The sequence below is a fragment of the Phoenix dactylifera genome, chromosome 9 (genome assembly GCF_009389715.1).
Source record: "Phoenix dactylifera cultivar Barhee BC4 chromosome 9, palm_55x_up_171113_PBpolish2nd_filt_p, whole genome shotgun sequence".
Taxonomy (NCBI): Eukaryota; Viridiplantae; Streptophyta; class Magnoliopsida; order Arecales; family Arecaceae; genus Phoenix; species Phoenix dactylifera.
This window is the reverse complement of record NC_052400.1, coordinates 11,346,004-11,361,360: the sequence shown is the minus strand read 5'-3', so window position 1 is coordinate 11,361,360 and position 15,357 is coordinate 11,346,004. Positions and strand designations below refer to the sequence as shown.

Below are 15,357 nucleotides of genomic sequence, written 5' to 3'. Positions count from 1 at the left end.
TTTCACTTGCAGCCATATTGTCTTATCAGAAAGATATGAATGTTTGTTGATGTAGTTCTAATGCATTATAGAAACTAAATATTTTTTTTAAAAAATGAACATACCTAATATGGATATAATGAAAAAATAAAAAAGCGGTACATTATGAAGTGTAAAGAAAACTCCACCTCTTTCATTCAGAGGTAGTCTTTCGAATAGTTGGAAATATTTTTAGTGGAAAAAATAATGTCATGTAATAAAGTGGATTTGGTACAATATACCATATGATGAAGGAATCAATCGCGAACCTCTTTATGTAGCACTATTGGGTGTCGAAGAGTTTTTGGGGCAAATAAACCCCTGAACCGACCCTTCCAATCGCCAACGGCACGTCGATTGCGGAGAACCCGTGTGTTCCGACTCCACCGAAGGTCCGAAACATAAAATGCGCTGGGCGCTCTCGATACCGGCCTCACACCCCAAGCCCCGAGTCCCAACCTCAAACCCATAAAACTCTCTCTTCCTCTCTTGCGAGCGCCCCGCGCCATTCGAAGCTCGCGCACGAGAGGGGGGACCGAAGCGCCCGAGAGCGAAACCCTAGAGAAAGGGAGGCGATCCCCCACTTCTTTCTCGACCCCTTTCTCAAAAGATCTGTTGGAAATCCCCTGTCCTTCTTCCTCTTCGCCTGTTCTTCTCCGATTTTCTTTTCTTTTTCTTGTTTTGGATTTTTTTTTTTTTTGGCGTTTCAGGGAAAAATGGATGGACTCCGAGGGTTTGGCTATGATTGGCGCTAAAGATCGAATCTCCCGAGCGTTTGCTCGAACTGTGTTTTGATTGGTTTCCATCTAATGCCTGTTTTCTGTTCTGGAATTAGGGTTTCTCGTCCGGCTCTCCCACTGAGCTCCTAATCTCTCGCCCGCGCCCGTCCCGAAAGCCGGCTGTTTGGTAAGTTCTCTCGACCGGTACTCTTTCAGATCCACGGATTCCAGATCCTGTGCTAGGGTTTTGGGTTCTTTCCGGGCCATTTTTATTTTGAGAATTAGGGCTTGTATTGAACCATATATGGATGATGCTTTGAGTTTTCTATCGCGTTTGATAGCCTGGATCCTTCTTTTATCGTGCTTCGAATCGCCTAGTGATTTCGTTTATTGATTGTAGGATTTGTGTGTCGCTTGTGTTGTGTGCAAAATCCGTTTTTCGTTTCAAACACTCACTATGGTTAAACTTAGTTGGTCTCGTGGTTCTTTTCTTTCAAGTTTCTCATGTTATTTGCTTTCAAGTTCTTAGGGTGATGTTTTATAAAATTATTAGATAGTTCTACGAAGGGATTATACCCCTTCCTCTAGAGGTTTCTGTCCTTGTTTTTTAAAAAATAAAAATTGCTCTATTTAGTTTTAGAACTCCTGTGCAATATGAACGAATGCGAATGATGATCGTCATGGGCGTCTTTGATAAACTATTAATTTGTTGGTATTTAGATTTGCTTGAGCTATTGATATAGTTCACTTACAATGAGTGAAACATTTTACTTGGATGATTAGGATTGTGAAGATAAACCTCAGTTTGGTTTTAAGGAGCTGCAAAGGATGTCGTCACCATACTCTGTGCTCAAGAACAAGTCCATTGATCAATGGAAGGTTTCTGAATTAAAGGAAGAGCTTCGCAGAAGGAAGTTGCCTATTAGGGGTCTGAAGGAGGACCTGGTGAAGCGGTTAGATGAAGCACTTCGAAATGAGAAGGAATCAGCTAAAGAAGAAGTGGATAGTGACCTTGATCCTGCTCCAGGTCCTGAGGACAAAGGTGATCAAGAGAAAGCAGATCCACCTGCAGAAGCTCATACTGAAATTGTCGCAGATCAAGTTGAGAAAACTGACAATGGTGCCACTATGGCCTACATGGATGGCAGCCCTCTGGATGTCAATCAAAGTGTCAAAGTTGAAGATGGGGATCCAATGCCTGTTATGGGATCAGATGCAGCAGCTGGGGAATCATCATTTAATGCAGTTTCCATGGAAGACAGTGTCCCTGAAAGCCAAAAGGTGACCCTTAATAATGATTCAAGTGATCAAGAGTTGAGGCATGATGAAAGGCACGAGGATTCAAGGCCTGCCATTGAGGATGTCAAGCTCAGCCTTTCAGAACCAAACAATCAGGTATCTGAGGTCAGCCTAGATTTAGGGTCCCAAGTAAAGTGTGAGTCAATTTCTACTGATTCTGTGTCAATTATTGAAAAAAATAAACTAAAGGATAATTTGAATGCTGATAATTTTCATTTAGAAGTTGTTAAGCCGGAGATGGGGCAAACATCATCCAGCAATGATCCTCCCATTGGTGGTGATTTGCACTCATTGGATGATGACAAAGAGCTGGTTAAGAACCAGGTCTCTTTGGAAGAAACGAATGCCATATATGCTACAAATATGGAACTTAGCAAGAAAGAAGATAGTGCAGATGGAGGTTCTCCAGAAAAATTAAATTTAGATAGGAGTTCAGGTGATGAATCGATGGAGGAGGATGTCTTGGAAAGTAAGCATATTGAGTCCAATATTAAGTCTGATGAACTGGCAGTAAAAACTGAGGCCAGCAAAATGCATGCTGAAGAAAAGGGGACCAGTGTTGATGCTGTGGTGGGTGGGTCCTCTCTTGAAAAGAAGGATACTGTTGATGAGAAGTTGGAGCCTACAACTCTTGAAAAGAGAAAACTTGAAGGTACTCCTAAGTTTACTTATATGCATGTGATTCTCGTCAATCATAAGTTCTAGTTTTTATCATTGGTTGTCTGTCATTTGCCTTTTATAGGCAGATTTTTCTTTTCTTTTGTATGGTATTATGTCCTGTTCTTTTGATATTGTGATACCATATTGCTTATATTTGACCATATAGTCATCACTGTTGTCCTGCAATTTTTGGATCAAAGAAACTTCTGTATTTTCTTATTGTCTTGCTAAATGGTAATGCAAAAGTGATGTAGAAAAGTGAATAATACATCATTAATTTTAAACCTAATCTCTGAAATAAAGGTTCCTCTGCTCCACTCAAAACATCAATTTACCAATGCTAAGCATGTTCTGTGATATCTGCTTGTGCGCATAAATATTATGCTTTATGAGATATCCTTAGCTGTCTAGAAGTAACTTATGGAGCAACTCTCCGTGGAGCAACCATCCTGATTCAATCCTTGAATCTCCCTTTTATTAGCTACCTTCTTTTTCTCACCTGCCTGGTTATAAGAAATGCCCTCGTTATCTCTAACCATGTTTTATAAGCCCATGTCTATTAACACCTTTGGAATATGAGTTGAATTAATTAATTTTTTTCTTTGAATATATGCTTGTCGTCAACATACATTTTCAGATTTTAATGGTCTAGATCTGAGAAGGCGTAGAACTCCTTTTAGAACCAGTTTTCCTTCAGACTGATTGTTTGAGCTGAAACCCAAGCAACAAAATGAATAAACATCTCCAGTTCAATTTTACTACTTACTATTGCTCTCTTCTGTTTCATATTCGACCTTTCAATGTGATCTGAAACCTACTTTTATTATGTGAGTGCTTAGTTCTCTGCAAAGTGAAACCATCTTAACTGGATCTCCTTCTTATCTATTCTATTTATATCTATATACTTCTGTAACTATATTTTTATTAACAAGATCATAAATCTATTTGGACATCTTCATTGGACAAAAAAGATCCTCAATAATCAAGCTCAATATAAATATTAAATCACAAAGAAATACATTATAAAAGGACTACACTAAATGACATGGATAAGAATTTTGTGGAACAAGATGGGTTATGGTTTTACTTCTCTTTACTCGATTTTGTTTCTTTTATGATTAAAAAAAGAAAATTTGATAGATAATATATATACATATATCATGTGTTTATTTGTTTATTTATGCTTGCGAGTATGTATCTACATGGGTGTATATGTATGCATATTATAGGGTCGTTTGGATTTTCGGTTATGGACGTACCTAAAACCAAACCTGACACCCGATAAGACTTCCGGTCTAATTTTGGAATCCAAACCCAACTCAGTAGCTTATTAGATTTATTTTTTAATACCCAAATCCTATCAACGACCCGGTTCTTTAAGGATTGCCCAGTTTTTAAATTGGTGCTGAAGGATTAATTTACCCTTCATCAGGAGTTGGACAACTTCTATACCTCCAATTCTTGTACTCATCTCCTTTTATTATGGTCACTGACAACTAGACTGAATGAGTATTCATCATCTTTTGAATTTACAGAAAGTGTCTTTTGAAACTGTTTTTTTAATGTGGTTACCCATGTTAGAAACTGATAAATCTTTCTAAAGCCTTGCTGACCATATGTGGAGATGCTAGGTTTAGTTAACAAACTACACAGCTTTAGTTATGCCAGAACAGAAGCTGATTACGTCTGGAATGGACTTTGTAATGGACTCTGGGAGGTTTCTAGTTCTTTAACTGTGTTCTGGTGACATTCTTTAAATTCTCAGTTCTTGAGTGTTTAATCTTGGGTCCATTATTTTCTCTCATAATTAGAGGGAATTTCTTTTCTTCATTACAAACCTTTTACTTAAAATTACCTTTTTTCTGGCTGCCAATATCAGGAATGTAGCGGCAGTTGCTAGTTCTGATGTTGGCTATCCTTTTCTTTCATTAAGTGGAATATGTGGAGTGCTCTAATCCTTATTTTATTTTTACTTAACATCATCACTAATGTATTAACTTCTTTTCTTAAAGTTAGGATCAAGAAATTTATAGGTAAATTGCCAGAAGCAGTGAACTGATTGCGGCTGATTGTTTGATTATTCTAATGCAGCAAAGATTTCAATGTTGGATTATGTCTGCTCTAAGGGATGCTGGAGACTTTGAATATATTGATTGGAAAATCAAACCTCTTTCGAGCATTCATTGCATACCAATTCTAGAATCAGTAAAATCTTTCATTCGTTTGTAGTCATGCTTTCCTATTTGTCTGCGTTGTATAGATAAACAAAGCTTGTAGTTCATGTTCGAGGTGACTGTATCTTATAGGTGGGTTAAACTTGCAATGCTGATGAGTAGACAACAACATTTTATGATTTACATTGTGCCCCTTTTCTCGAAAGAAAATTTTATTTCAAGTTACTCTGTAGAATGAGAAAATTCAAATGATAATCATACATGAGTGACTAAAGTTGAAAGCAAAACATTGTTGTGGGGTTTAGTGAAAGTGTGGCACCTTGGAACTTTTTTGGAGGCCTGTTTCTGTCTCCAAGAAGTGTGAATATTGTTGTTATGGCTGCTATTACTTTCATTCATGTTAGGAGGAATGCCGTTGAGCTGATAAATGACGAGGTTTTATGACAAATATATTTGCTAATACTTTTCACTTAGGAGGAATGTCGTTTAGCTGACAAATATGATGAGGTTTTATGTTAAGAACACTACCTTATTGGTTATCAAAAGCCTCATATGTCAATGACCCATCTTTTTTTTTTTTGTTTTGAGAGAAAGGGAGGGAGACCCGCATTTATTTTAATTACTTAGGTCTAAATACTTGCAGATACACCACCTAATTCATGTCAATGACCTCTCATTTTTTTGTATTTTAAAATTTTTAACTAAAGTTTTGGTTGTAGTTTGTGTTCCAACTCTAGATGTATATGATGCAACTGCCATGTGCTCTACTATTTTCATTTGAATAAGTTCGTGTCTTTTTTACCCTCTGTAGCTGGAATTTCTTTCAAACCCCTCGATCTTTCTATTATTCTATTCTCCTGAATTTCTGATTAAATTATAACACTAAAAAGGCCCTGTCCCTTTCCCCATAACCATTTATTCGCACAAAACCCTCCTACGCTAGTGTAGTTTTTTATTATCTAGATGGGTCACATCTTCTATGGAATCTAGCTAAAGCTTCCTATCAAGTCCATGGTTAATGTTGCACACAGAAACTGTACCTTGTTCATACTATGACATGCTTTGTCGTTGCTCAGCAGCAACACTGCTGTTATGTTATGCCTTGTCATCAATAAAAAAATGATGGTTGAGTAGCGTTTGCTGAGTCCCTTGGAGATATTATTTGACTTCATGTAGCTAAACTTGGTGACTTTGCTGTGAACTAAGTCAGTGTCCAATTGCTTTTAGGAGTCTTCGCCCACCATTGTGAGATAGCTAACAGTTAGTGGTCAGAATGGATTTTATGATTGTTTGTGTATTCCTAACAGCTTGTTCTCAATTGCTTTGTACTTTTCCTGAGGGTGGCTAAAGATACTTTCATACAAGCCTTATACAGCTTGACCTCAATAAACTAGGAAATTGACTTAACCATAAATTATATCATACTAAGGGCATGTATAGTGCTTCTTCTGCTTTTGTAAAAGTTTATAGAAGAAGCCAGAAGTTAGGTCTCTAGCTTCTTCTAAAAGCACTTTGGTAACTTTTTTCTTCTTGAAGCAGCACGTCTCGGACACTATTGCCGAACACTTTTTTCTTTCAAGGAAGTACCTTTTGCTCTAGAAGTTACAAAAGACTTCTTTTGAGCAACACCAAACACGCCCTAGAATTCTCTATATTCTCTATGATTTGTCCAGTACCTCCGGATTACTGTCTGTTCTTCCATTCCCTTGAATTTGGCTGTCAATAAATTGAATTTTTCCCTGTAATTGAGTGATTGAAGGAAGATTGATGTATTCTTGTTTTTCTTCATGCACTTAGATGATAATTAGATAATATTGTTTCTATGGAAGCAAATGCCTTCTGCAGGACCAGAATGGGGACTTAAAACACCCAGTTGCATGAGTAGCAAAATTTGTGTGATAAAAGGTTAACTAAGAGATGGATAATGTGGCTAATTTGTTGGCAGGTGTGATATTTTGTGTTTGAAGTGGCAGTGAACCTCATATGCATGTGAATAATGTAGGATGACTCTCTGTTTTTAAGATAATTTTTTCATATGTTAATTATTGTTGATAATATGGGCAGATGTTGCCCGTTGGGGTGTTGGATTAATGTCTGCATGATTTAGTATACTTTATAACATTTAACTTTTGCTATCCTCTTGATAGCCGTTCTTCTTAATTTATATACTTGATCTGTAAATTTCAAAAGAAAGTGTAATGGTAGAATCCATAGCAAGATAGACCTCACCTCTGCACTGATTTGGCTACCTCCAGAATATTATCATGGAAGCCCTGTAGTTGTATGTGCAATATAGTGAACGTAAGTGCAGCAAGAGATGTTAGAATAATATGTATGGTAACTATGGATCAGATAACTTTGCATTCTTATCTTGATAAACTGAACTTGTTCTAGCTGGCAGGCCTTAAGTGTGGAGCACTAAAGTGACACCTAGTTTTTTTTGCTGATTCATGTCGTAATAGTTGTCATCTTTTTTCCAGTAGCAATGATTTTGCTTCCCTCTTTTATCTTAATTTCAAAATATTCATGGTGAGTTAAATTCTGCTCATAGTACTGCAGTTTGCAACTCCACTGAATATTGTGTATTTTAATTGCTATCGTTGATAAGCTCTCATAAATTCTGTACAAAGATAATAATAAATCTTTTATCTGGATTCTTTGATGCACTTCTGTTAATGCAATTTTTTTGTCAAGTAGTTGCATGGTGAGATTTCAAGTTACTGTAGTCCTAAGTGTTATAGTTTCCAGTGTTATTGGATCAAGCAAACTTTGGAATTCTCAGTCTTCCTTATTAATCTATCTGAATAGACACTGAAGCTGTTGGGATCAATGAGCCAATAAAGCGGCAACGCCGGTGGAATTCGGAGAACATCAAAGTTCCAGAACGGCAAACATCTAATCTCAGTGCTTCAAGTACACCCAAGGATGCAGCTCAACCTATCAAGCGTACATTCAGTAGGTCTGACTCAACACTTAGTGGAGATTCCCCGAAGGAGCGTGTTGGTAATATATCAAGAATTTTAGATTTTTCTTTTTTTTTGTTTTTTGGGGGGGGGGGGGTGTTAGATGATTATATTCAGCTGGAAGGAGTAATTTTTGTGTTTATGTCGCAGTGCCACCATCACAGAAACCTGCCACAACTTCCCTGAGAATAGATCGTTTTTTGCGTCCCTTCACTCTGAAAGCTGTTCAGGAGCTGCTTGCAAAAACTGGAACTGTCTGCAGTTTCTGGATGGACCAAATCAAGACCCACTGCTATGTGACTGTATGTTTTTCTTGACACTTCTTTTTACCTTCTTTCCCCGAGTTGCCTCTTATTTAATTTACATTCTTTTCGTTTTCTTTCTTTTTTGTCGGGTGAAGGGGGGGGGGGGCTGTTCTTGAACTTGATTTCTTTTCTGAGGTTATTGCAGAATTTGACTAGCTTTAGCCAAATGGTCTGTTACTGAATATTGTTCCAGCATTGTGGCATGAGAAAGATATTTTATTCACACCTGCATGGCATATATGATATATATTCTTTAAAAGCCATCATACAAGCTGCAATCATTTATCTGGGGATAGCGTAATGAATATTCAACTTGGATGTTCACCTTGTTGAAATATATATCATTTGTGCACACTTGAGTTTGCCATGTGACCATTTGGTTGCACATATTTGATAATTGCAAATCTGGAAATATGGCAGATGTCAGATCTGTATGAAAATTTTAATCCTTTTTGAATTCCAGAAGCTTAATGATGGCAACAATGGAAAACTTTACTCATCCTTGGTGTAATGGTGGTTGCCTCCACCTCCCTGCCTCCAATATTACATCCTTGATGGAGGGGTGTGGGGGAGGGAGGTTGTAGGTTTTTTATCTGATGAAGCTTATAAGATATTTTTCCACATGTGGAAATTAATGTGTTTTACAAGTATTTGCTACAAGGATTTCAGAACCAACACTTTTCTTAAATAAACAAATTGTATTGAATCAAAAAAGCCATTCCAAGACATATTTCAGTGGAATCGCTAAAACAGAACATAGGATAATCTGGAATTTTTGCTTGTTTTTATTTTCTTTTTTCATCAGCACCTAGATTTTTAAAAATTAAGTTTTTAATTGATTTGCAGCATAATATTGTATGTTGATAAAGTGGTCGAATCAGGGAAAAGATTCAAACTGATGGGATTATTATTTTCTTTTTGTCATTCATGGATTGGATCATGGAATGCTTCAATATTATGAGTTTTTATTTCTGAAGTGACAAATTAAATTTGGTTACTGTTTGCAGTATTCATCTGTTGAGGAAGCTATGGCAACTCGAAATGCTGTCTACAATCTCCAATGGCCGCCTAATGGTGGTAAACTTCTAGTTGCTGAGTTTGTTGACCCTCAGGAAGTAAAGATGCATGTTGAGGCCCCACCACAATCACCTGGTCCCATCAGTCCCAGCCCCACGACACCAAAGGCATCTCCCTTCCAGCAAACGCAGGCATCCCAACCACCTCGTCAAACTGCCCTTAGGCAGCAGCTTCCTCCCCCACCACCTCTCCCTCCACCACCACCTATATCTGATCCCCCTATCAGGGAACGGCTTCCTCCACCACCGCCTCCGAAGAAACCCGAACCACCTGTTGTGACACTTGATGATCTCTTCAAGAAAACAAAAACCAATCCAAGGATCTACTATCTACCCTTGTCTGAAGAGCAGGTGGCAGCTAAACTTGCAGCACAGAGCAAAAGCATCAGAGAGTAGCAATTTCTCTTCATGTTTGATTTCTATATTAGTCGGTATGTGTCCGAGCTACCTCTTATCACTTGTCATGATGGCTTCGAATTCTAAGCAGGACATTGATTTGGGTTATTTTTTGCAGAGATCAGGTATCCTGGTGAGCTTGGCTTTCGATTCACAAGCTTAGGTGATGCCTGGGGTTATTGGGTCCAGACTAATCATTTTCTCTTGTTGGTCTGAGGACTATCTCAGCGGGGGAAATTTTCTTCTATGTTTAGCAAATGTAGGTTCTAGATTGACTGTCTGAACAGTATGTGATGCAAAATGGTTGTCCTTGAATTCCATAATGGAAGGCTACCTTGCGGATTTAGCCCAGCATGAGCCATTTTATTTGATTCTCGCTTTTCTTATCAAACAGTGCTGTCTTTTGGACCCAAGCCTTCTTTTCTGCTAGTTTGGCTCTCCTTTCTTGCAGCTGCTGCGGCACTACTGGCATCCTTGGGGTAGGCTTGATCCTTTTCCTTTGCTTATCTCAATAACTGGCTGGGAATGGACAAAGTTGATGCATCATAAACTGTGGCTGTGAATTGCTTGATCGGTAATTCTGATCCATTTTAGAGCATAAGATGGGTGAATCATGACACTGAGTAATTGAAGCAATGGCAAACAGAGATTTAATTATCTATATTGGTTGCAGCGATCCCGTTCTGAATTTCTGCCTAATAAGTTTGCTAAGCTTATTGATGGCAGGCTGATTTTTAGATCCTACTTAATTTTATTTAACCAAGCTGATGGAACAGAGTGGCTCGGAATGGTGGGAATTGAGTATTATCCTTTTTGAAAGATGATTGGCAGTGTCCCCGTTTTTCGGAATAGCTTATTCTAGAGTCGCCCTAGCAATATGAAATGCTGCCTTCTCTCCTGTTTGTGCTCCTCTCTTGTTCGTCTGTTCTTTCCAGGGGTGACTTATGGGAGGATCCAAATGGCCCTTAGTCTTTGAAATAAGTTAAAAAAGACCACTCTGACTTTCTGCAGCACGTGCATTACTTGCATTTTTAATCATGCTCGGCCACACCCGGTTGCACCAAGATATTTCAGTATCTTGGTGGTTATATGTCAAACCGTCGATCTTCTTCGTTATCACTTGTTGCTCTGGTATTCTGCACTGCGAAATGTTATTACTTGCCTAAAAGCTTTCTTTTAGTTGTAATCATAATTAGCATGCTACACCACGAGCTATGAAATTATGTGATGTTTACATCGTAGAGGTCCTGGAACTGTGAAATGTGGAATTGATGGAATATGGTCTCCAAGTATTGTTGCTAGCTTGATTCTTTATTCTGCTGGGAGGTTTATCGCATCTGTTGGAAAGCTTTGCTGTCAGATTCTTTATTTCCACATCAGCAGTAGTGATTTTATTAATAAGGAAAATGCTTCCACCACGTATTGCAATGATGCATATTAGCTTGAAACTTATCATATCAGGCATATAGTTCTTGATGGCACCGTTTAGGACCACATAGCTTCCTTGCGTGCATGTGTGGCTGTCATGTACTCAGTTTTCATGGTAAAAAGAGATGCGACAAATTGTAGTTTAGAACTAGCCCGTTGCACCTCCTGCTAGAGAGCATATCTCGTGGTAGAACTTCAATCTCTCGCCGGCAAAATCTGCATGCACATGACCAACCAACTTCAAATTGCTAGCACCATGACAAATAACTGGTTAGAATTTCTCGATCATTATACTAGAAATTAAAACACCATAGAATTTAATTGAAATATATATATATATATATAAGGTTTAATCATATACCATTTCATTACAGTTTTTCTTTAAGAGCAGTCCTCAAGTATAGAGTGAATCAATTCACGGTTCAAGTATAGGGTTAAAGCCGGATCAGTAAGTGGACACATTTTTCACTTTAGTTGAGCCAAGCTCTCGCTACCCCTGTCTGCTTTATGATTCGGGACAACTTCTTGCTCTGTAGAAAGCCTTTCCTCTGGTATAGAGAGCCCAAAATATTCTGTGTCATTCGTGTAATAGAGACTCTGGAAGGGCTGTTGCAGGTCTAGTCCCATTCCATTCTCCTATCTTGATCCTTTGATTGGAAAAAGGTAAATCCGGATCTCTGCCCATTCCTTTGAAGCCAGGTATTCGTTTCTCGCTAGCATGAAAACAGAATCCATGGCATCAGATTCATTAACTTCGGACGCATAGGAATCAATTCTTCTCGTACTCTCTTTGTTAAGCCACCGGCTCCACTAAAGTAGCCAGACTTAACCTAGCTAGCATGGACAAAAGGTAAAGTAAAGCGATCCCGACTGATGAAGTAATGTTCCCACCTGATTCTTCTTGGCTTGACCACTTTTTTAACTTAAGCTTTCCCCCATCGAGAAAGAAAAAAGGAACATAGCTTTACCTCTCACCTCTCCTTCTCCTCTCTACTTATAGCAGGCAATCATGGACTGAAAATCGAGTGAGGGGCCCAATCATAGTCAAAATCTGAGTTTGATCCTGGCTCAGAAGGAACGCTAGCTATATGCTTAACATATGCAAGTCGGCATTTGGGTTCCTTCTCCTCTGGCATACGGGGAAGGCGCGGGACTCCACTTCTCGAGACTAAGCATAGAGTAAGGTGCCTGCAGAGCAGAACGTCAAGATTCTCGAGTATGCCCTGGCAGTAGAGCTTGCTGAATTCGAAAAAGAAAAAGGATACTTGAAACCATGTTACGAAAATAGGACGGATGTGATCTGAGTTCCTTATGGCGAGAAATTTGGCGAACATTCAAATATCTATCCTACTTTCATTCGTGAGGGTACTCCTAATGGGTTGAAGACCATATCAACAGGTGTCCCATCTTGCAAATAGGGTATATCTTGTCTAAGCAAAATTTTGGAAATGATACCTTTATTCCCGTGTCTTCCAGCTACTTTATCACCTACTTTCGTTTCTATGAAATATATACATGAATCATTTCTGGAGAAACTCTAGGGCCGACTCTTCCTCTCTCTCTCTCCTTAGTTTATGTTGTCATGCAATGGGGTAGACAACCCTCTAACTCATATATATAATATTAAGTCAGAGTAGGGTTTTGGATGAGAAAAAGAACTGGGCCAAAATAAATAAAACAGTTATTAGGCCCTCCCTTTAAGGTACTTAAATAACCAAGAACCAGGCACTACACTTGTGAGGACTCGTGCGGGCGTGCGTTTAGTCCCACATCGATTATTCGCTGGGTAGATCTTGGGTACTTATACAGGATCAAGGAACCCAAATAATACCTTCCGGCTAGCCATTTTGGGTGAGGTCCTGGGTTTGTTTAATGATATCAGAGCGGATCCGGCCCATAACCTATGTGGACTAGGGGACACTGCAACACGGATCCATTGGTGCTGACCACGGGCCAATCGTGGTGTTTATGATTTGATTTGAATAGATATGAACCCTTAGCCTGACGAGGACGTCAGGGCTTGAACGGGGGGAGTATGTGAGGATCCGTGCGGGCGTATGTTTAGTCCCACATCGGTTATTCGCTGTATAGATCTTGGGTACTTATACAGGATCAAGAAACCCAAATAATACCTTCCGGCTAGCCATTTTAGGTGAGGTCCTCGGTTGTTACAACACCTTTATACCACATTCCCAATTTTCCATATATATATATATACTTGGAAAACACTGAGATGGACCTTAGCCCAAAACTTTATGGACCACAATTTTATTTAGGCTTTACCCGTCAATTTTCACCTTGTTTTTCGCAAATAGTATAAAACATGCAATCAATGGCAGCCTCTATTTTAAATAAAATCTTACAATAACACCCCTCGAGCAACCAAGGATCCAACCACTTCATAACATTCCAATGATCTCAACCTGAATTTACCATATACCGACCGACCATTCTCACTGCTTGAGAATATGGTATTCAAGATATCTGTCTTCGTCGGTTCCATGCTATTCCAGTGTTCTGGAGTTAAACCTGTACGTGCTTCATAGAAAATGGAAAACTGACTGGCTGAGCATTATATATATATCGAAGCTGCAAGAAACCTTTTCCACATAAACCTTGACTTATCCGTGCTTTTTCGTTCTTTCTGTCTCCGAACACTATCATCACAGGAATCTGATTTATTTGTCTCAATTCCCTAACTGAGCTTTTGATGTTGCAAAGCATTCTTGCTCGTTCCAGAAACCAACGTATCGTCAATATAAAACAGCAAGATTATGAAGTCATCTTTCTTGAATTTACATGTATATATATAGGCACAATGATCAGCTTCACATACTTCAAATCATAAGCTACAGCAATTCGTTCAGCCTACAAGCCTATTCCTTCTCGTTTTCTTCAACAAAAACTTCAGATTGAATCATTAAGATCTCTTTATCTAGATTCCTATGTAAAGGCAATATTCACATCTAATTGCTCAAGCTCCAGGTCAAGTACAAATGCCATAATCAAAATAGTACAAATAGTTTCTGAGCGAACAACCAATCCCACTGAAGTAATTTTTAAGCATATCCTTTGACCATTAAACGGGCTCTGTATCTTTCCACATTACTGATAGCATCCTTTCTTAGCTTGACGACCCACCTGCAACCAATGATTTTTGCCTCTTAGGGCAATTTCACCAAATCAGAGGTGTGGATGCTCTCCATAAGCTAGCATTAGTTGCTTCATAAGCCTCATGACATGAACTAGGCTCACCTTATTCTGTAATGCATGCATAAGCAGTAGCATGGTCTTGAGTCGTTCTGACCTACCTTGATCTTCTTGTAGTTCTTCTTCTGCATGCCCTTGTTTAGGTTCTGGCTGGCGATCCTCGCCTGCTGATTTTCTAGACCAACTTGTTGTTTCTCATTATGCTTTGGTGCTTCCATTTTTTTATTTTTATTTTTTATTATTAAGAGGGAGGTAAAGCTACTTGGCCTTTATTAGAAAAAAAGAGTTCAGATAAACTATTTACAAAGAATTTGCAAAAAAGAAGAACATAAAAAAAAAAAGAAGCAGCAGCAAGAGAAGTCTTTTTGCAAAACATAGTGGTATGTAAGTAGATCCATTAAATTATCCAACAAACTGAAGAATCTCATAAGCAGTTTGAAGGATCCCTGTACCTTCAATATATAACTGCAGAAGCTCTGTATCCTAAAATGAGTCAAGCCTTTTTCTAAATAAGAGAAATCAATGTCGCCTAACATAATGCGAGATTATTCTAAAGTTTGAAGTGAGGATCTAGCAGCTTCACTGAATGCGATATTTTCGGCTGATGGTACTTCAATTTAAGTTATATCACTTCTTCTACATTTTCCAATAAATGGCAACAATCAATTGATCTGATGGTACTTCAATTTAAGTTATATCACTTCTTTTCTAATTCAGGTTGCAGTTTTTTCTTTCTACATAAAATCTTTATCCAAGGCAACATCTCGACTAACATTCGACTTGCAGGCAATAGAGACCCACACTTGCACATTTATTTTGGTAGCATAGCCAAGAAATATACTTCTTGGATCTGAGGCCCAACCATATAGCTTCGCGATGCCAATAATATTTGCTATCCGTTTTTTATACTATTATATATTTTTTAGATGTCCAGATATATTAATGCATATAAATAACATTATTATCGATATTTTTTTTGTTGTAATAATTGAGTGCTCTTACTTTGGATATCTTTGATCCGAAAATTTCTCGGAGAAGAACCGGGACGATTAATTTCCTTATAACCGTCGGCAGATATTAACGCCGTTATGTTTGAAACCTTGGACTGA

The 15,357-nt window shown here is 38.4% G+C and overlaps 1 protein-coding gene across 2 annotated transcripts; it reads left to right on the top strand.

Annotated features, from left to right (window-relative positions):
- The first annotated feature begins 442 nt into the window (after positions 1-442).
- On the top strand, positions 443-10,001 carry LOC103700797 (apoptotic chromatin condensation inducer in the nucleus). 2 transcript variants are annotated; one of them, XM_039130022.1, is made up of 6 exons: positions 443-924; positions 1,521-2,688; positions 7,679-7,873; positions 7,984-8,135; positions 9,146-9,645; positions 9,736-10,001. In XM_039130022.1, exons 2-5 carry the CDS (start codon positions 1,566-1,568, stop codon positions 9,608-9,610), a joined length of 1,935 nt encoding a protein of 644 aa, XP_038985950.1. In that variant the 5' UTR covers positions 443-924; positions 1,521-1,565; the 3' UTR covers positions 9,611-9,645; positions 9,736-10,001. The 2 variants fall into 2 exon arrangements, with proteins under 2 accessions (XP_038985950.1, XP_038985949.1); XM_039130021.1 differs by having other exon boundaries at positions 444-924; positions 9,729-10,001.
- Positions 10,002-15,357: the final 5,356 nt, after the last annotated feature.

Bases quoted from the DNA above. Each gene is read 5' to 3' on its own strand.
- LOC103700797 (XM_039130022.1), top strand. From the start codon at position 1,566: ATGTCGTCACCATACTCTGTGCTCAAGAACAAGTCCATTGATCAATGG. The intron at 7,874-7,983 runs GTAATATATCAA...TTTATGTCGCAG, and splicing joins TTCCCCGAAGGAGCGTGTTG to TGCCACCATCACAGAAACCT. The intron at 8,136-9,145 runs GTATGTTTTTCT...TACTGTTTGCAG, and splicing joins AGACCCACTGCTATGTGACT to TATTCATCTGTTGAGGAAGC.